Source organism: Aquila chrysaetos, chromosome 17 (genome assembly GCF_900496995.4).
Source record: "Aquila chrysaetos chrysaetos chromosome 17, bAquChr1.4, whole genome shotgun sequence".
In the NCBI taxonomy this organism is placed as follows: Eukaryota; Metazoa; Chordata; class Aves; order Accipitriformes; family Accipitridae; genus Aquila; species Aquila chrysaetos.
In genome coordinates this window covers 19,174,043-19,195,466 of record NC_044020.1, presented here as the reverse complement: position 1 = coordinate 19,195,466, position 21,424 = coordinate 19,174,043, and the positions used below count along the sequence as shown (strand labels likewise).

At 41.7% G+C, this 21,424-nt stretch overlaps 1 protein-coding gene across 1 annotated transcript in view; it reads right to left on the bottom strand.

Annotated features, from left to right (window-relative positions):
- Window positions 1-2,033: 2,033 nt before the first annotated feature.
- Window positions 2,034-21,424, bottom strand: part of ST8SIA1 (ST8 alpha-N-acetyl-neuraminide alpha-2,8-sialyltransferase 1) — a 139,354-nt gene continuing 119,963 nt past the window's right edge. Inside the window, exon 5 of the mRNA XM_030040824.2 lies at window positions 2,034-20,278. Within this exon, the coding sequence (XP_029896684.1) occupies window positions 19,792-20,278 (487 nt within the window). The 3' untranslated portion in view covers window positions 2,034-19,791. The remainder of the gene's footprint in view (window positions 20,279-21,424) is intronic.

Genomic DNA, 21,424 nt, shown 5'->3' with positions numbered 1-21,424 from the left:
ATTGGGAAAGATGAAAGGTCTGAGAGGAGCTGGCCAGAGCAGATGGGAGCAGGAAGGGATCTGGAAAGCAAAGGGAAAACCAGCCCTCACCCACCAGGGCCCCAACCCCACAGAAACCTGAAGGGAGATGCTCTGTCCCTCCGGTCCCAGCCACCCTGGCACTGTCCCACCAGCCTGTACGTCTGCTGCCCGCAGAGGAGATACACACCTGTACACCGCCTGCTTGTCCTTCTGGGTGTCAGGCTTGAGCAAAAGAAAATTTGGACTTGCAGAAGGAAACAGTGAGGTCCCTTAGGCTGTTGAACAGCCCCACTGAAGAAATAGCAGCAGTCTCATCGGGTCATTTGTTTCCAAGGAGGTGGGCCAACGGTATCAAAAGAAGTGCTCTGACACGAGTCCATCTGGAATGGAAAAGAGATTTAGGAAGACATTCTGCCCTCTCTTGTAATGATACAGGTACGATGTGATTGCTCTAGTCTCCCGCAGTTCATGGAAAAGGAAATGTAAGTCCTTCTTTCGGCAGTCCCATGTCACAGGGGTAAAGGAACAGAGCTTCACCTCTTGCAGTAGCATCCTACCTCCAGACAACTTTTAGGATTGACCCTCTGGGACCCACTTTGTCACACAGCAGTATTATTGACATCCCTACTACTCACAGCATAATTCAGGTTGGAAGAGATGTCTGGAGCTCAGAGCTAACTTCAAGGTTCGGGCAGGTTGCTCGGGCCTTGTCCAGTCAGTCTTATTCTGGCTGGAGACTTCACAGCCTGCCTGGGTGCCTGGTCTAGTGTCTGATGACCCTCACGGCAATTTTTTTTCCCTCTATCTCACACGATGTTCCCTTTCTGCAACCTGTGGCTGTAGCCTCCCATCCTTTCACTGTTTGCCTTTGGGAGGAGCATGGCTCTGCTCTCTTTCCGTCCCAGCAGGAAGCTGAAGAGCACCATGAGCTGCCCCTGCAGACTTCTTTTGTTCAAGCTGAACAAAGGGACAGCTGCCCCTGTTCTCTTTGGGTGTCCTGTGCTCCCACCCCATGGCCATAGCACCTTTCTCTGGAGTCACTCCAATTTTTCAGTGTCTCTGTCATATCGGGGCATCCATAGCACTCCAGATGCAGACTCGCAATTACCTCACATGGGAAAAATCCCCTACCTCAGCCTCCTGGCTACACTACGTGGTTGGTGGTTATCATTGCAAGCGCATGCTGTTGACTCAACGCTCAACTTGCTGTCCACCGGAGCCCAGGCCCCCTGGCTACAAAGACCGGACCCTAGTCTGCCGGAGTCTGTCCCACATGAAAAACTTTGCACTTGTCTTTTTCTATCAGCCATTAACTTTGCTGACGGCTGATATCTCTAACAATTATTCACCCAGACAGTTAATAATCCCAAGAGCTAAACCACATTTGACAGGTCACATGCAATCTAAGCCAAAAGTGCCTTGTCACTCAATGAACCCAAGGCCATACCACTGTCACTCATGATTTCCCTTCATTGTCATGTTTTTGTCACTCTTTCCCTGTTCCCAGACGTGTCTAGTATGTCGCCAAAGGTGGTTTCGCTCATCAAGCATTTGCCAGTAGCCAGCAAATGTTCGTAATGGCAATGAATGGTAGATTTGGAGATGGGGAGTGTGAGGAAAGCAAGTGGTTAACGCTGAATGGCAAAGTGCCTGATCTACCATAGATGGGTTATCAGATTTTTTAAATTGCTTTTGCTAACAATACATGTTCAAACTGTTGAAGACTTCAAATTAAATCTTTTTTTTAATAACCTGAATGAAACAATTTTTGAAATACCTAGATTCTAATAGGGACCCTGAAAAACACATTAACCCAAGATAAAAATGCTCAGTTATGGCATAGAACTGTAAAAGAGAATGTGATAGAACAATTTTTAATTTTGTGTTGTATCTCCCATGCATATTTTCAGTCTCAACTCCTTACTGGAAAATGTTACACTTACTTGATTTTCAAATACTTTGTTTTATTTTAATATACTTCTTTTTAAATTTAAACACCACACACAGGCTGATGATGATTTGGCATACACAGTTGTATTTTATTTTTAGTATCATCACAGATAATTTCTAAAACAGGGATTCTGAATAGCTATTCCTCATCATCTATAATGTTTTTCTTGTAGTAAGCCTGCATAACACAGTAAAAGATTGTTCCCTTTCTTGGGAAAGTACTCTATGTCTTATGAAATAGTTTTGTATAATAACATGGGTATAGATTAATTTCAACAGGTACATCTCTAAGTATCACCAGTTTTAATTCTAAATAGTGAATACAAAGTTCCAAGAAATCTATGCATATATCCTGCCTGAAAATTGTCTGGAATCTTTTTTGCAGTACTGAATTTTTCTTTGGCAGTATATACATGTGCTTGACTGTTTTTTAACCATTTTGCAAGTCATCTACGTTGCTGGTACTGATTAAGAGAACCCTAGTTTTTCGCTCATTTATGGGTACAAAATAAAGAAAAAGTACAAAGTGGATGAACTGACAGATCAAAATATTGAAAATACTACAGTGATCTTTCTGAGAACTGGATCAAATCGGGTCGACAAGGACTAAAACACATTACAGTCTTATTCCTCTTAAATGCCTCCAAAATAAAAGGAGTCTGTAGCAGAGTGGACCAGAGCAAATTATTCCATCTCACAGTATCTTTCAAGGTAATGAAATTAATTCTTTTTCTTCTTTAGAAAAAAAGCCCATGCAGATCTTTTCACAGAAAGTAACTGTGTCCTAATATTCTTTCTAAAATATATCCAAATCGATAGGGTTTCCATTTAAATCTCTCTTTAGTCAGAAGTCTACTTTAGGTATTTAAGCCTTCTGATCAAAACCCAGGATGTATACGGAAATTAAACAGAACATTTACATTAAAGAAAACACAAAGACAAAAATGTTTTCATTCTAAATTTTAGTTTCAGTTGCTAACCCCACCAGACTTACCGATCTTGAGGCTGTCAGGGAAGAGGCTAAAAGCTGGAGATAAGCAAGGTCTGATTAGATGACCACTGAAAACAGTGAAAAGAAACCTCATAATTTAATATCCATAGGATTCTAAATCTTCTATCTCAAAAAGAAAGAAGTAGGACCAGAAAGACTGCAGAGAAGAGCAACAGGGATAATCACAGTTACTGGATGGCTTTCATTAAAAACAATAACTAAATAGGCTAGGAAGTCTTAGTCTGGAGGACAGAAGATTCAAGGCCTTTGGCTTGATAGATGGAGAAAAAGCTGCACTACATGATGGGAAGTTAATTATCACACTGAATGGGCAATACAGGAAGATGCTTTATGAAGTATCAATTTAATCAAGACGGACATAATGCAACATCTCATGGTCGTGGTACACTTCAAATATTCTCTAACCAGCTATGGCAAAGCAAAACGTCATGGTGACCTGTGACTAGCGTTCAACTGGATGAACTTCTATAGGCAGAGCAGCTCATTTCTTTCAAGACTCCAATTCTTTGTACTAGCATTTTTCAAAATACATTAAAAATATTTTACCTTAACATCTGTGAGACTGGGAAAAATTAGTCCTTGATGACAGAGAGCAGCAATTTGATATGAAGTGGTTAATCAGTTTGAGGGGGTAAGCAGGCAATCTGTAGCAAAAACCACAAGTAAACCCTTTTCTCCTAAGTCCTATGTGTCTTCTCCTGAAAACTTCTACTTGAAGTTGTTACTCGTGTTACACATAAACCACTTCTGTGGTCATCAGGAAGACAGCACATGCTGCACATCTGCTACCTGATGGAGGCTAAAATCAATTTGTTACTGAACAGGCTTAAGCAAACTTGCCACAGCCAACTGGCAGATCCCTGTGGAAAAGCCTGATGCAAGAACTTCACAAATCTTCTGAACAGAGTTAGGCACAATTGCAACAGACAGGAACATCTCTGTTAAACCGGACTCATTAATGCCACAATACTTACACTGCAGTTCTCACTGACAGTTGGTCTTTTCATTTAGGAGTGTATTTTCTACCAGACATCCAGATCAAGCAATAGTTGATGTGTAACACTTCTGCTAAAATGCCATGAAGAGGTGAACTGGGAAAGCACGTAAAGGAAACAGATACTCAGAAGCCAAAGTGCTTAAGTAACACCCTCACCAAGCTGGGTATGTAACAGTGGGCTGGAAATCTGGGTAGAAGAGGATTTAAAGTGGGGTACCAAAAGAATTTCCTGCATTGGGTAGGTTTCTCTTGTCCCAGCAACGACCTTCCCTATGACATTCAAGGATCTCCTGTCACAGCCAGATGGAGGGAGTCTGAGGCACTGATACTGTTGACATTTTGCCTCTCCACAGAACATTTTCGTACAAGGAATGAATATTAGCTTATCAAGGTTAAAGGTCTAGGAAGAAGAGGCACAGGGCTAAAAAAAATACGTGGGGTCAGTGGTATAGCTAAGGTATGATTCCCTCCTGGAGGGAAAAACCTAACAGTAGCTGCAAGACATAGCTTTCAAGTAGCACTTCACCAGCTGAAAGTGAAATGTAGCTTCAAGGACTTGGAGATTTGACCTAGGTTTCCCACTGTGCAAGGCAGTATTGCCAACGTGCACTATACAAGCAAGCACACAACAGAGAGACCCTGCGCGGAAGCTTCCACCCGTTGACAACTCACCTGGCAGAAGACCTCGGAGGCAAGGAGTTCTCATTTTGTGAGCCCCCATTGACATTTGTCCCTCTTTGCAACAGGAAGAAATCTAGTGAGTGACCTAGATGGAGATGGTATATTCTGAAAACTAAGAAATACTAAATGAGAAGAACAAGGAACTCCCATTTCCTCACTGGGTAGGAAACTGCATTTAGGGAAAGAAAATAAACATGCTAGAGAGCCAAGGAAAGTTAAAGCATCATCTGAGGATTTCTAGCATAAACATAATCACTGGGACTTCATCCTCAGTTGCCTTCAGCAATTTCTATCTGCCCACACCTGAGTAAATTGGAAGTTAAATGGTCTCTCACTCATCTTCAATAGACAGTTTTTTGAATTAGAACAATCTCAGCTAAAGGAAAGGGAGCTTCTGTCTTCCTCTCTTACCTTAGCAAAGACCATCTTTGCTATGGATAATTCTTGTGATAAAAATCAAGATAGACAGAAATGCTTGGGGTTGTGTATCTACCAGGCTCAGGAACCCTACTCCAACTGTCCCTGGAATGGCCAGGACCATTTCATCCTATATATTCCATTGGTTTTAGGGGAGTGGTGGGGGTGGGGAGGATTAAAGTGAGAGAGGACATTTTCACAAACTCAAAAGGAACTCAGTGTCAAACTCCAGCTATCTTGAAGAGGCTTGTGCACAGAAAATCTGCACTTGGAAAATCTGGCTTGAAAATCTAAAGACATCTAAGCTAGGTCAATCAGATGTTCAAATACTAGAATCATCATTTGCTTTAGAAAATGTACTCAAGGCCTCTTATGTGGGTATTAGACTGAGCACTGGAACATCCAGTCCAAGCAAGTGGGATTCAGTTACACTAATTCGAGTGTGGAATGGGAACCTCTTTGACAAAATGCCTGTGTCTCCTTGGGATTCCTACGTGCACCCAAAGTTGTGTTTCTGGGTTGTTCTGGGAAGGCAGAAATGTTCAGGTTCAGCCCCAGGTTAATTCTTAGACTAACACTGTAGATAAATTCATCTCACTGACTAAGCTACAAAGAAAAGGAATTGAGTAAGCAGAATAACCAGAAATATCAGATGAGGACAACAGATGTAAATCTTGACATGACAATAGACTCCACAGGACAACATAAAGAGGAAGAGGAAATGACCTTGACTGTTTGGACATACTGAGCTAGATAATGGGGAAAAGAGAAGAAAAAGAAGCCCCACAAATACTATTTTCATTTCTTAAAATGGAGATATTTATTTGTTAAGATAATTAAATCCAAATTATAAATAACATTATATTTACCTTTGAAAAATTCCATCAAAATTAAACAAAACAATGAGGCTGTCCCTTCTGATCATGCTTATGAAGACTCTGCAGCTATGAAAAAAAGCATGGACTACTATAAAATTGAGATTTGTTTCCGTCCACTTGCATGAATATTATAAATAAGACTTTCCTTATAAAAATCACATGAGATGCTTGCGGCATATTTTGTAAAATGTGACTAGAAAAAGACAACAAGATACTGTTAATAAATAATACATTCAATAACAAAGCAATTTTTGCTATTGAGAGACATCTAGACATTTTGGGGTACAGTCACCATGAAACCACCTGAAAAAGAGACATTCTTCAAAGGAGCACTGCACACTACTTGAAAATGAACAAATTCTACTGACATAATAGAAAATACATTATTGCCAGGCAAAGAAAGATAAACCCTTAGTCCTTGTAACAGTGTTAGCCGACAGCAAACATTTGCTACATTGGAGAGAATTAGATCGAAGCCCTAATCACAAGACTCTAAACAACAACACGCTTTGTGATGTTTAACACACTCCACACAAGTACCTTTGCCCCTGAGCGTGCCAAAACGATGGTGATTCAAGGAGATGTTTACCCAAGTGCTCACGTCATTTTGACACAACATCCAGCCTGTAAAGCTTACATACATCATAAATGATACAATAAATATTACATGCCAGTCACTGGAGGTAAGACAAATCCATGGAGTTATGCAACCTCAGAGGCATAATGGTTTGCTTATCTACTTTAAGACCATCTCAAGACATTGAACTACCACATTACCATCACATTTTTCAATAAACTGGGCAAGATAAGAAGGAACGCAAATCAAAGTACTAGAATTACGCAAGGGCAAAATTCACCAGCTAACACTGACGTCCCACATCACGTTGCTCCTTTGGAAATATTGTACGAGAGCGCAAAAATGGCAAAGAGACAGGAGACACCTTGCACCTGTCCTGCCTGGGCTGTTGTATACCAGCATTACTATAAACCACAGACCGATCCCCAGTCTTGTTTCAACCAAACACTGAGCTCCTTCCAAACATATGTTTATGGTACAGTGTGTTTCACCATTGATTCAAGCATCACTTGCTTGAACACTCCACCTGGAGGAAGGCTTGCCCTCTCTCATAGCCAGCCTTGCAGATGGGGTCAGCTACAAAGCAGGAGGTCTGAGATGTGCAGGTGTTATGACAGGGAAGGTGAGAGCAGGGACCTTGCAGCTACAGGTGGAGACAAGCAGAAGCCAATCATGATCCTTCAAGCAATGCTTCCTGGGCTGCTTGCCTTCAAATAACCTATTTTGTCCCAAAGCAAAACACCAGGGAGTTGGTATAACCCCAGTGATGAGCCAGCTGTGGGTTCCCTAGGTCCCTGTGGCTGGGCAGGTATTTCAGGATCACTGCAACTCAGAGATAAGGGAACAAACGTCAGTCCTTCCTGAAATCACTGACTTCTCATGAATACCTCAGTCAGGTAAATGTAAAAGTAATAATTTTGAAAAACCTTTGCCTGGCCCATTTCTGTTCCAGCCAAGTTCAAAACTTCTTCCTCGAGTCGCGTGCCTGTCTGTGCCTACAAGAAATGGAAGGGAGCTCACGGCATTTTAGCTTGCACTTCAGTTTCCAGCCATAAGCAAGCAGCAATCCGTACCAAACCACAGTCACTTATTTCCTGGCACAGGAACAGACTATTGAATTCTGTGGGCAGGAAACACACAGTATGGCATCATCGGTGACCCCAACTTATCTCCCAGCCAGTGCGGCCCTATGAGCCCACGCTTGGGAAGAAGTCTGATCTGCTGGAAATGCACATAGATTTTCTCCTACAACGCTGGAAGGAAATGTATTTAACTTTAGGAAGAGAGCAGTTTGTTTATTACCATCCTAACGGTAAAGTTTACGTTACTGGAATCTGAGTCTGGTTGTGAAAAGGGAGACAGACGAAAGAGGGCGTGGTTCACTGCAAAAACTGCTAGAAATACCTTCTTTCCATTTCACTTCTCTTTTCAGTATTTTTACACTACAGAGCTCATACTAATAATCCAGCTCATGGACACGACATTCAAATAAAAACACATGCAGTCTTTTACATTCATCATCATCATCCGCATGCTACGTTTCACAGTTCATTATCAAAGCAATGTACCACCCTATAAAAACATCACAGCTAAGCACCTTTAATTTCCTTTGTGTCTTTGTTCCTTTGTTTTTCACTTGAGCTTTCGGAAATAGCCAGATAGAACCAGCACTGACACAGGTTAAAGCAAGGTGTCTGGTATGTGTAAGAAACAGAAAGGTTTAGAAGTCCTTAAAGGACTTCCACCACGAAGGCAGGATTGCTGTGTCACCTTGAACTGCCAGAGCTGGAGAAGATGAAAATGACTCTATGAGATTTCAGTTGCTAACTTAGATATTCATAATTGTTCCGAAATGCATCTTTTTAAAAAAATCTAGGTTTCAGAATAAAAACGGGAGCCCTTTCTATCCCACGCTTAGGGCGAAAAATCAGGATTTACAGCAAACTGTCTTGCTCTTGACCTGTAAGCGGCTAAAGCACGGCACGGAAAAGTTTTGCACCGTCTTCCCTTCCACGACAAGGGAAAAAGAGCCACGTCGCTACAGCTGTTGCACTTGAAGTTCCTGCCGCTTTCAAGAGGGCCCAGGCACCAGGAGGCTGCGGCGCGGAGCCACTCGGCCAAGGGGAGCTCCCGGCACCCGGCTCTGGCGATGAGCTGCTCAGGGCCGGGAAAGGCAGGCCAGGGGACGACATCACGGTGCTCCAGGCGTTTCCAGCCGGGAGACCGCTCCTCAGACTCAGAACTCCGCTTCCCGGCGGGGCCAGCGAGGCTGGCCGTGCCCGAGCGCCGGGCTCCCCGCGCCACGTGCCGGGCGGCAGACGGCAGCGGCTCCCGCTCAGCCCCGGCCAAGCGAGGGCTGGCACCGCGCCGCACGTCTCACCCCGCGGCTCGGATCGCCTTCCGCCGCCCCGCTGGCTCCTCTCTTGCCCGGCCGGACCGGGAGCACCCGGCGGCCCCAGGACCACCCCGAAGGCAGAGCCCCGGCAGCCCCTCCGAGCATCTCCCGCAGCCCCAGGAGGTTCGGGAGCCAGTGGCTGCCCTCCGCCCCCGCGCAGCTACGCAGCACAGGCGAGACGAGACCCGGGCGGTGGCTTTTAATGCCTTGCTTTCTCACCCAAACAGTTCTCCCCCAAGAGCAGGGTAAACCCCCTTTCGCTTAAAACGCAGACTACTAGTAAACTCTCCAGTGGAACAGAAACCTTACTAAGAGCAATTCCTCTACATTACATGTAGTAATAATTTAAGTATTGGAAGAGAATCTGAGAGATATTCGCCGAGATGCAAGCAAAAGAAAAAATGAAAAATAGTACAGTCAATGGAAAGCATACGTGTACCAAAAACAAGAGGACAACTCGACTCATACTGATTCGAGTTGTTTATATCCTCGTCTGAGCTTGTAACTTCCATGAGACATAAAACGAAAATTAAAAATATTTTTATCACCGTGGTAGTTACAGGCCATTATTAAGAAGGTTTATTAAAGACTCCTTGTTTTTCACTGAGGTTGAAAGCAATTTTGGAAATGAATTTCTATTTTGTTGATGCCTGATTGACTATGAGCGCACTAAGATATTGCAAAGATTCAAGATCTAACTGGGTGCAATTTGGCCTAAAACCCAAGGACACTTACAGCCAGACTTATTAAAGCCAGAAGAATTTTCAGTTCTCAAAGACTTTTAATGGTTAAGAGAAACATGATTTGTCGAGACTTCATTGTTGACCATCATACGTAGTGTTACGAAAAGAAGATACTGTGGACAACACAGGAAAAAAGCGTAAGACCAACATTTTTAAGACAAACAGCATCTGAGACTAGAATTAAGCCTTAGATATAAAACGTCATTAAAAAAAAATGAGAATAAAGAAAGATTTCTTCCCTGCAAAAACCATCAGAAAAGAAAAATTGCCGTCGAATAGCAGGGGGAAAAGATCATATCATTACATCAATAAAGTCTAACAAAATTATCTGACAATGAATGGAAACATTAGCCAGGCATCAGACCATCACGGACAATAAATTACTTGAGGATATCTAATTCCTCACTCAATTGTGAGGCTTCACACTGTAGAAAAATCCTTTTTTCATTTTCACTTGGCTCATACAATATACTTGACAGATAGAGCAGCACATGGATCACTTCTACACAACTTGCTGAAACAAGGACATGACTTGGATCATGATTTGATTTCAGACTCTGACACCTTAGCACAGCAGACATTTGAAATGCAGTAAGATACCTGCCTTACAAAAACAACCAACAAATAGCATAACTACACGTGATCTACGCTTGTGGAAAAAAATCAGTAGCTTACAGAATAGGAACCTTTAACTAGGTAGCATAATCTGGCACTGCTTTAAAATATCTTAATTTAAAATTTTCACAGGATGAATTCCCTCAGCTTTGAGAGCAGACAGCTGGTTAAAATCTAGGCAATTCTATTGATTTCACAGGACTCAGAACGGTAAAAGAAAGAGAGCAGCAAATTTGGCTTATAAATTGAAGGGTAGGGCAGAGAGAAGAAAACCTTTTTTCCTCATTAAAATGTATGGCTTTTCACTTTCCTACAATCTATGCGTTATCTGAAGGTAATGTCCTTATTGTACTTAATAACAATGATGGTGGATTTTAACACAGAAGCATAAATTCAGTCAGATAGAAAGGTTTGTTCATTTGCTGGATTTCACTGTTCAAAACAGATAAACCTTTACATTTTATAAAACTTCTCATTTTTTTCACTTTACTTCCCAAGCATGAGTTACCTAACTCTCAAAACATCTAAGCTAAATATAATCTCCATTCATCTGACAGAGAAATCACCGCAGGAAGAGAGATTTCAAACATTCTGGGGTAAGTGGAATCAGAAATGAGAAAGCCTTCATTTTAATTCTGAGTTAATACAGTAATTAATACTAGGAAGACGTGCAATACTGCATACAAGCTTGCTTGCACTCGGTATTAACAGACCTGAAGTGGTTTATGTCTCTCCGTTATGTTGTTCGGTTTAGAGCCCAAAGGAAAGTTCACCATAGTGCAGAGGAGATTTTAAACAACTTGTGAACGCAGCAGGTTTCACCCCAGTACAAGAAGAATCAAGGGAAAGAGAAGTGAAAGAATAAAGACCTAACATCTGTTAATAACTTTAGGTCCCAATTCAGCCAAGCATTTAAATACATGCTTGCATCCCTTTATCTTTATGAGAAAGACTGTGTCATCTTGCATATTTATCTCCTTTCTGATCTTTGCCTAGTTCTTTAGACACCACGACTAAATGGCAGTACAAAAACAGTAACAGACTTCAGAAGATCTGAACCTCTGTCCTGACTTTGTTTTTCTTTCTTTTTTGACTACATTTGGAGTATAACATTTAATTTTTTATCTAAGGACACCACACGGAGTAGTCTAAAATTGGAAGCTTTGCAGAAGTATGGACCTGAATACAAAGCTAGAAATGCAGAATAACTTGAAAACCAGGGGAAACACTCACATATCTCTAAAATAAAGTTGTTCAGTTATTAGTGTATTTTAGGAGAAAAAAAATGGGATCTTTTTTCACATGTAAAATTTGTGCAATTTTTTTTTACTAAATGATTTAAAAGTAATTCTTCAAGATACTAATCCGTGTTTGAGCTATGAACTTAAGGCTATCAGCTATTTTGTTTATATTTATATAATTGTGTGCCTATATATTATTTAGGTAGTCTAGAGAGACCTCTAAAAAGGGTAAATAAGAGTTCTGATTGACACTTCATTCCACTTTCAATGCAAGGTGAAGAGCATGAACAAAAGAAAAATCTACTGTTTCTGCCTATGCATGGAACAATTCTTGGAAATGCTTATGGGGTAGGAGTTTCAAGAGCACTGAATGCTGACCTAATCCAATATTGGCTCAATGGGGATTTCATTATTGATATAAATAGAAACACAGTGTTTTTTGGAAGTCCTTGCCCTATGCAGCATCAGACATTCATTCACCTTCCAGCGACCTCCTCGTATATACAAGTCTCATACTCGGATAAAATGGCTTTCGGATACAGACAGGTCTGTTTTTTAACAGGCCAAACCATGCAGCGTGACCAAATGATACATTAAAGGACTTATTTCCAGTCATTTCAATGCTCATTTCGGTTTCCAGTACATTCAAAGTCCAGTCCTTTAAAACTAGTCAACGTATGATATTCAGGATCAAAGCCCATGCTTGAAGAGCCCTCGCAGAAGTAAGAAATACCACTCAGCACATGGGAGACATCAAGCAAGCAGGCAGAGCTGTGGCTAAAATATCTTTTTTTATTGTCAGTGCAGCACACTCTGTATCATCTGCTGAAACTCTACAGCTCAAGAGGCAGCAATCAACTCGCGTGTTTGCAGGAGCCCTGCCAGGCTATTCCAGAACAGCGTTCTCCTGAAAACCGGACATCTTCTGTCAGTTTTGCTCTGCATACTAAAAGCTATGGGTATCCGAAAAGAAAACTTGCGCTCTTAAAAAAGGAGTGTTTACTTTCAGTGCACGTAGAGGTTATAAAAAAAGCATTCAAGCATTTTCTATAAAAATTAATACATGCAGAGAAGAAAAAGAAGTTGTGATTACGGAACTCTCGCAGCACACCGAGAGCCTGGTCGAAGACATCCGAGCAGGGACACAAATCTGACCCTCAGTGCTCCAGATTATATTGTTCTAATCAAAATCTCTTTTCCTTTGTGCGTCTATTTTCAGTGAAAACGTTTCCTTTATTACCAAGGTAATCACACAGTAACAAAGCTTTTCACAGAGTATGTAGATTCCCTAACTTCTTGGTAAGAATTTAGCTTAAAATATATGATGCATCTGTAATTGCTCCCTTCCAATAAACAGCAAACGATGCAACTCATCTTTGCTATGGGCCCCATCTCAGCAAAACAATTCATTGAATATACAATTAGAAATCAACAGGAATTATTCAAACGGTACTTTAGTGTTTTATTGAACACCAGCTTATTCGCAAACCAGAGAACAATTACATGTGGTGTTGCTTTCTTATACTCACTTTGGATTCACTCACAATAGTTAAATCTAGTCTAAAAGAAAAAAAGGGTTTGACTTGGAAGGTGAAGACACCAAATAACACAGTAAATTCCAGGCAGTCTGAGTGCTGAAGGTTCGCTTGCCTTAGAGGGACCCAAACAGGATAAATATTCAGCTCAACAGAAAGCTGACCAACTCAGTAGCAGCAGGAAGTACGTGTAGATTATTTTAAGATGCAGTTTTAATAGGCCCTTCTGAGATTTGCCAGGGATCAGAAGTGTTTCAGGGCAAGAAGCAGGCTGGTCTCCAAAGGGACGAGCTGCCATCATTTCCAGTAAGCCCGGCACTTCTGACTGCGAAGCAGGAGAGTGCTAACCTTGCCACGGGTAATGATCTCGGGCCTGGTCAGCAACAGCCCTTGCTGAACCGTACCCACAGCAGATCTAAACGGAGCCGCCCCGGTGACCGCCAAGTCCCAGCAGCAGTCAACGGCCTTATCCTTACGCGCTACTGCCCCGAACGTAACTGCTGCCTTCGCACAGGCGAGGACTACGTGCCGTCCCTGAGCACCAGCGGCACGCCAGGGTTGCCTGAACTCGGCACGCAGCCGATCCCCTCCGACCGGGCTGGCACCATCCGCACGGACCACCGGGAGCGGGTCACCGAGCTGCCCCCCCCGCCCCGCGCAACGCCCGAGCCCCGGTTAGGGCGGCGGCGGCGGGCGCCTCGCAAAGCCACAGCGGTACGCTCGCCAGCAACTACGCGCCGCTGGGGAAAACGCTTAAGGTTGTGCTCTGCCCTGCGCGGCTTAGCCTTACGGACACCGCTGGGGTGTTCGCACGGTCCTGCGGAGACCTCTGAAGGCAGCCCATGCTCAAGAAAAGCACGAATCGCCGTCTGGAGGTGCCTGTCGCTCCTGATTGTAGAGGGAACCTAATGCAACCATTTTCAATTAACAACTTTCATTTTTTTTTTACAGCTGAAAAGACAGAGTGAGATTCATTTTTAAGTATATGCATTAGGCTGAGGAGGCTGAATACACTAGGGCTCAACCTGCCGTAATAAAAACTGAAGAAAATGAATAATCAGGGAGGAATAAGTAGCTGTTTAAGTTCTCATTGCTGCCAAAGAAGTATCAGCTAGGGAGAATAGGTTAAGCCTCCTGTTGGGTATTTGTGTTACACTTAGGAAAATAAGTTTGCTAATATTTAACAAAAAGGCCAGTAAGTCTTTTACTAATTGTTCTGTTAAAAAACTACCAAAAAGTCAAACATCTGATAGATTCCAAGTGACAAAATCTGGGAATTCAAGGAAAGAGAGGCTATTTTACAACAATCGCTTTGAAAAACACAGCCTTCTTCCATCCCCTTTCTGTTCTCCAATGACGGAATTATCAACACACCTAACTGAAGTTGTATTTTCAATTTGGAGGTAACTCTTGTTGGATTTATGAACACTTTAGAAGAAAAGATGGTTCAAAACAACAATGTATATTAGCTAAATAATGGCTGATTTTTTAAATCACACTTCTAACCCCACGGAGGATGGTCATCAGGAAGGACAGAGCAGAGAGATCCTTTAGGATGACTTCTTGGGGCACAAATACAAGTCCAGATGATCCCAGCGGGAGATCTGATGGAACCACATGACATTAGGTACAGGTCCCATTAGGGAGGTCACAGCACACCAGGACAGCCACAGCCCCCAGAGCATCCCCCAAACAGCCATGGAGCCAGGGAATAGGCATTTCTGGACAAGGCCTGATGAATTTTGTTTACTAGCAAGTATCAGCTAATGGAAATCCCACCATGTCGTTTCACGAAGGAGAGAGTGACTCAGGATAATAGCTGGTTAGTCCATTTTATAAGTGTGTTTTGGGGGAGTGGCAGAAGAGAAGGGAAAGGCAGATTTTCCATCATCATTCTTTCTTCCATTGTATTTCCCTTTCTGTTTAATCAGTTTCCCCTCCTCATAACATTTCGCTTTGCTGCTGTCGTGCAGAAAACCATTGGTAGGTCATAGGTTGTCCATTTTTCACAGTCATTACCAGATGAAAATATCCTACAGTTGCTTAGAACTGGGGATCTTTATCAAGAATTGCTACACTCCAATTGGTTACACCACTGATTTGATCTTCCTTTTTTCCAGCATCATCCAACTCTTCAGGAACGGCCTGTCCTTTGTGTAACCTGGACTTCTTCCCCTACTTACTAATCTATCCAGCTGAAGGAAAGAACCAAAGCAGGCAGTAAATGGTGAGATAGCGTTCACCTCCATCAATCTCACTTATAGATCAAAAGTTTCCTTGATCATGTTGTCCTTATTAATTATAGGCAAGGGTGATCCAGATATTAAACCACTTTCCATGAAGATGTACAGAGGAAGGGGTTTACATAACTATCACAGTTCAGACATTAAATTTAAAAAAAACAGATGCTTTGCTTAGTTTCAGCACCCACAGAGGTGCAAACTCAGCAGTGTATGTTATGACACCATTTTGATGAAGCTAACAAAAAGGTGAAAGCAGTCAAGTCAACAAAACAGCCAATATTTCTATATTCTACAAAAGTTAAGCTGTAACAGAGGCTTGGACCTTTGACTTTTGCAGCTGGTTGACCCCAAACTTGGTATCTTCATTTCAGCAAAAATATAAAAATACAACATTCATGAATAAGAGTTCTTAGTATTATAGCAAGCTCTGTGCCAAAATTATAAATGTTTTTATTCTCATGAGCGCACACATACCCCTTCTCTATGATTTTAGTTTGCTGGCTTCCGTTTTTTTCTTGTCTGTTTTAGAAGGAGCTCCAAAGGCTTCATAATCAACAGGAAGTAGAAGTTTTACATAGTTTTGGTGCAAGTTCAAGAATTGTTCTTGATTTACTCAAAAGCTTATACACCCCAAAAAAGATTATATCTAGAGTGATTTCAGTACTGAGTATCTTCCATGCACAGCTATTGTAAAGGAATTTAATTTATTCTTCTTACAAATGTGGGGCAATGCTTCCTGTGCAGAGCAATGATTCCAGTGCCTCTGTACATTGTCACCTCTATGATAAAATTAGTAACTAGGATCATTAACAAATCATTTGGCCAGTCTGAACTAGTTTTTATTGAAGACGAATTGCAGTAGCTTTCAACTTGGCAGAGACTTGTGCAGCTTTAGCTACACTATCAGAGAAATTTAGGGACTGGCAGTGGAAATAGAGAAGCTAGAGTAGGGAATTTCACCAGCCAAATAAACATTACGATTTCAATTCACTTCAAGGAAAATACAGCAAGACAAGCAATGAGATTTGATTAAGGGCACTGCCATCAATGGACTGGAATCAATCAAGAGGTAAATACTGGATGGATATAATCACGCTGACCAAAGTTTGCCATGACTGTGAGATGCTGATTTCTCACGGTTAACACTTACAGTTAGCCTCCTGGATTTCCTTGTGCCTTAAGCAGAAGTATGGTCCTATCCCATGGTGTGACCTCCCTCCTGAAGAAGGATACAGCCTCAGTCCCTTGCATGCAATGCCATATTTCACATCGATGATCCTACACATGCAACCCGCCCCACTCCTAGATTTAGACAAGGCAAGCCTCACGCTGAGCAGCAGCGTGGACGGAGCATATTTGCTCCAACATTCTGTCATGCAGCTGCCACTCGCACGTTCCCAGATGCTTTTCTTTTTTTTTGGTGACTGCTCTTGCCACAAAACACTTCCAGTACTCTCCTGCATCCCTTTTTATTTGCCTGGCAAAAGGCTGATCACTTGCCAGTGTTTGCATGGACTGACAAGTCAGCCAGCTAAAACAGGTTTTGCTCTCTCAAAAGGGGCATTTCTTTTCATTTCTCTTCTTTTCTCAGCTGTCAGTTTTCTGGAAGTTATAGAAAATTATTTATCCTTGAAGCCTTTCCCATCAAATTTGGTTGTCTTTGTAAGATAGTTATATTCACTATACATAAATGTGAATAGAGCCAGAATTATCAATTTCTCCAACATCAGTCACACATCAAACACAGCCTAGGTCTCCCCTACCCCCATAATTTTTTGGAAGCTACCCCCCTGCAAATGTCAGGACAGCAGACATCAGAAGGGACTCACAAAGACCACAGGCTACAGGTTCAGGCTGCCTCAGTCTTACAGGGGTGGGGAATACATCAGCTCCAGATACCCAGGGCACCAGCTGAACATGAAGAAGCCAGACATTATGAAACACTGCACAGAGTTTTCCTAAAAAAATACATGTTTTTCTCTTGTTCTTCTAATCCGATTATTTTCCCAAGACATGGAAAAAAGGATTACCAAAGGGTTGGAGAGCTGTCAGAGAGGTTCAGAACTAAATTCCCAAGTATTGGTAAAAATACAAAACAAATGACCAGCAAAGAGGCAGCTCCCCCCTACTCTCCTCGTTCCCTCCCACCCCCAAGGAAATGCTGGCATACTGCTGCAGTGCCATTTTAGCACACCATATTTCGACTGTTGTTCTCACAGATAATGTAATCTTTAAAGCACTAAAAAATGCAAAACTTGATGCGCACAATAAAAACCATACAGGCACCTCTTCTTCTCCAAGAAAGGCAGCTCAGTACAATTCTGCCATAACAAGCAGTAAAGAAAATATTTTACTTTCAAATCCTTCCTCACCGAGTACCCACATCATAGATCAAACATAATGAAAGGGAATGAATTATTGAGTGACGTCCCATCAGCGTGTTGACTGAACTTTTAACAAAAATATGGACAATGATAAAATGGGTTATAGAAGCACATTTGGATTTTATCAGAACAATCTCTAGAATGCTTTTTAATCCAAATTTCCAACTTTACAGTTTAGCACTGCCCTGTAATCCCATGGAACAGCGCCCACTTTATGCTTGGAATATCCATATTTAGAAAGATTTTTATTACGAAACATAGGTTTAAAAAGCAAAACATGATTATTTTTTTTCTAGTGTGTCCTACGTAGATAGTTGAATTATTCATATTTAAAGAAGAGCCACGGATTTTGCTTTTTTTTTTTTTTTTTTAATTATATCTATATAACTTGCAGCTGGTAGTCTACAAAGAGAGACGTTGTCAACATATGATAGGACACATCCCCCAAAATACTAGCACTTTGGAGCTAAAACAGGTAGCACAGGAAATTGTGGAAACCTGATGACAGTTTTGTTGTTTCAACATTTTGACTAGAATTTCAGCTAATAATGATGGAAAGATAAGAAAGAGAACACTGATCTGGATTTTTAAAGTTAACGATGATGACATCTTGCAGCTGAAATTGCACCATGGACTGAGCTGGTATTCTCTTCTTGTCCTACAGTGCTAAACCAAAGCAAACAAAAAAAAGATTTCTCATTTACATGGCGATAGGACCATCTGCTGCCCAAGTAATAACCCAAAATAAAACAGTCCTTCAGGCGCTGTGCTGGCCGGAGCAGCGCGCGCGCAATGCGCACACTGACATAATTCACCCACTGCAAGGAGAGAGGCTGCCTTACGTAAGGGCCTGCCGTTTTCTTTTTTTCTTTTTCTTGCTGGCTATGCAGCTTTTCAGTGCTCCCAAAGGCTGTTTTATTTTTCAGACTATCTTTAACCAGAGAGAATCTTGCGAGAAAAGTACAAGTCTTTAAGGCTAATGTTACAATCCAAGCAGAAGAACTAGTCACACAAAGAGCAAGGATTTTCGAAGCTTCAACTCATTTTAAATGACACTTACATTCATTTCTGCAGTTTTTCTGCCATAAGCAAATGAAGAACCTCATTCTGCATTCCACTGAACACCTCAAATCCCCTTGACAGTCAATGAACATCTGGAGTCCAAATGAATACAGAATTAATCCCTAAGGCTGGACAGCAAAACAGGTCAGGAACCATCCCTACTACAAAAGTCACTGTGGAAATCTTGCAGCAGGTCAACTGAAACCAGGCTGCACTTCACCAAAACGTTTGTTACAAACCCAGTATTTTCAGACCAGTTTCCCTTAACCAGCTCTTGCCCACAGTATAGCATTAGCATAGCTATAAGTGCAATGACCTAAACCATCCTGATAAAACCTACAACAGGTAAGTCCATCCATACTCAGTAGCAGGGCATTCCTAGGACATTCTTCTAACCAGATTCTTAGCACCCTTCACTTTCCCAAGAGTCTTCAGAGGAGCTTATGGTACTCAGCTCCTGGGGCTTTTAAACCTTTCCTTTTCCTTCCACTGGGGGAAAAAAAGAAAAAAAACAAAAAGTAAAAGAAAAAAAAAGGAAAAAAAAAAAGGAAAGAAACAAAGAAAGTCAACAACACACACATGCTCTCCTACTCACACACACACCCAAACAGAGGGGAAAAAAAAAAAGGAAAGTTGTATGAGGTGCCAATCTGGAATGAAATGGATTTTTGAACAGACAGTCATATTTGGCACTGTCAGCAAAAGCTTGTGGGTGGCTCTGTGACTCTCCGAGCCTTAATGCCCTTTTTACATCAGTCATTTAAAAACGTCCCCCGGAAAGTTCAGCTGTGCTGCTTCTGACATGATTTTCACAATGCTGCTGAATGGACTCGATGGAGAGATTTGCTTCCCCCACCCCAGTTCCATAAAGCACTATACTTTAAGGACGTATTCCATTTGGCCTTCAAGTAGCATTTTTATGGTCCATGCAGACCCACGATTATTTTCCCTTTAAAAAGAATCAACAGAAAACAGAACTCTCTGTTGGAGAGCATGGAAATTAAAAACTATTGGATCTCCCAAACTGACTCCTACGATCCTCAGGCAGAAGACTGGATTAAAGGGTCCTCACATGGTTCTAGCTGCATTCTCAGTACACCACTTTTATGAAGAAACCAGAGCTGTAGAAATTCCTCCGGCATGGCATGGAATCCAGAATCAGGCAAGACATTGTCATAGTAGTGATGGCTAATAAACTTCCCGTGCAGGTCCACCGAGAACGGCCAGAAGCCGTAAATTGTTACTTCTTCACACAGACCGAGGGCAGCACTGACTAGGAAAAGTCCTGTGGAAAGCCGTTTGGCATGGATACCTTTGCTCTTCCAGAACTTGCCAATGTCACGCAGAAAATTGGGGTTGGCAAAAAGGACCGCCTGCTTGGCACCAAAGTCCTCCAGGGTGTAATAGACGCGCAGGGAGGGTCCTGTCCCTGTCTTCATTGAGAAGGCTGGCATGTAGATGTAGCTGCGGTTATACACCTTCACGCTGTCCACAAACGCTTTTCGAGACCACAGCAGATTCTGGAACCTGTAAAACAACAGAGAAAAACAAGTTGGTCACACCTAGGTTTTCCCAGTCTTTTCAAAATCCAGCTAAAAGCTGCTCTTTGTACCCATATTTACAATTAACTGCACACCTTTCCTGAGCCCTGAGAAAGTCCAGACAAACTTCTGACTGTCTGACACTGCCCCTCTTCTGAAAACATAAACCTGAATAGACAGTTGAAAACTATCTGGCATCCTGCTAACTCCAAATGATTCTGATTCAATCTTTTAAAAAAACCCTGAATGAACACTGACAATATTCCTGAAAATCAATCCTTTTTAGTGACGTTTTTCATTTGTCCGAAGACCAACTCATGTTTTCAGGCACAGGAATCTTTAAAAGAAATGTTCAAGTCTGTGTTCTTGTTTCTTAAAGGCATAGTAAAAAGGAATCCAAGTTACATGCTGAACAAGCAATACCAAGAAATATTTAAATAGAAACTTTGGACTTATAAAACTTGCAAGACTTCTAAGAATTGGTTTTGTTATGCCCGTATAGCGATTTAGGTTGCACTACTGTAGTAGCTAACTGTCTTTCTGGAACTGAGAGAAATCTCAAAGAACGTACTTTGTTACAAACAATAAACCAAAAATCAATGAATTGTTTAGGGTAAGTGGCACCACAAAAATTTAGCATGAGGCACCAAACATGTTTAAAAGCAGCTGGTATTTGTAGCATGCAAGTTAAAGGAGAGACTAGTTGGCAACTATGAGGAGAGCAATGTCTATGTACAGATTATTTCTCTAATATGATAATCTTCTCATCTCTTGATATAAAAGCATCAGGTTACAATTTGTTAAATTGCCAATAGCTATTTGCTGATGTCTATTTTATCCCTGATGTTAGACTTACATACTACTCCAAAACCAGTATCCTGTCAAGACTATAACTTTTCCTTGCCATATGCTTCTGGATATGCCAAGATGAGTGAGACATCTGGCAGGAAATCCTAGGCCATTCACACACACTACAACCTGCACTGATGTTTGACCTGTCCTGACGTCTGACACTAAACAAATCACATTTCAGTAAAATATTAAAGTATGCCGAATAGGTATCATTGGATGTAACTCATACGGAGATCAGCCAGAGTCATGGTAAAATACAATACCTAAACCACAATTTTGC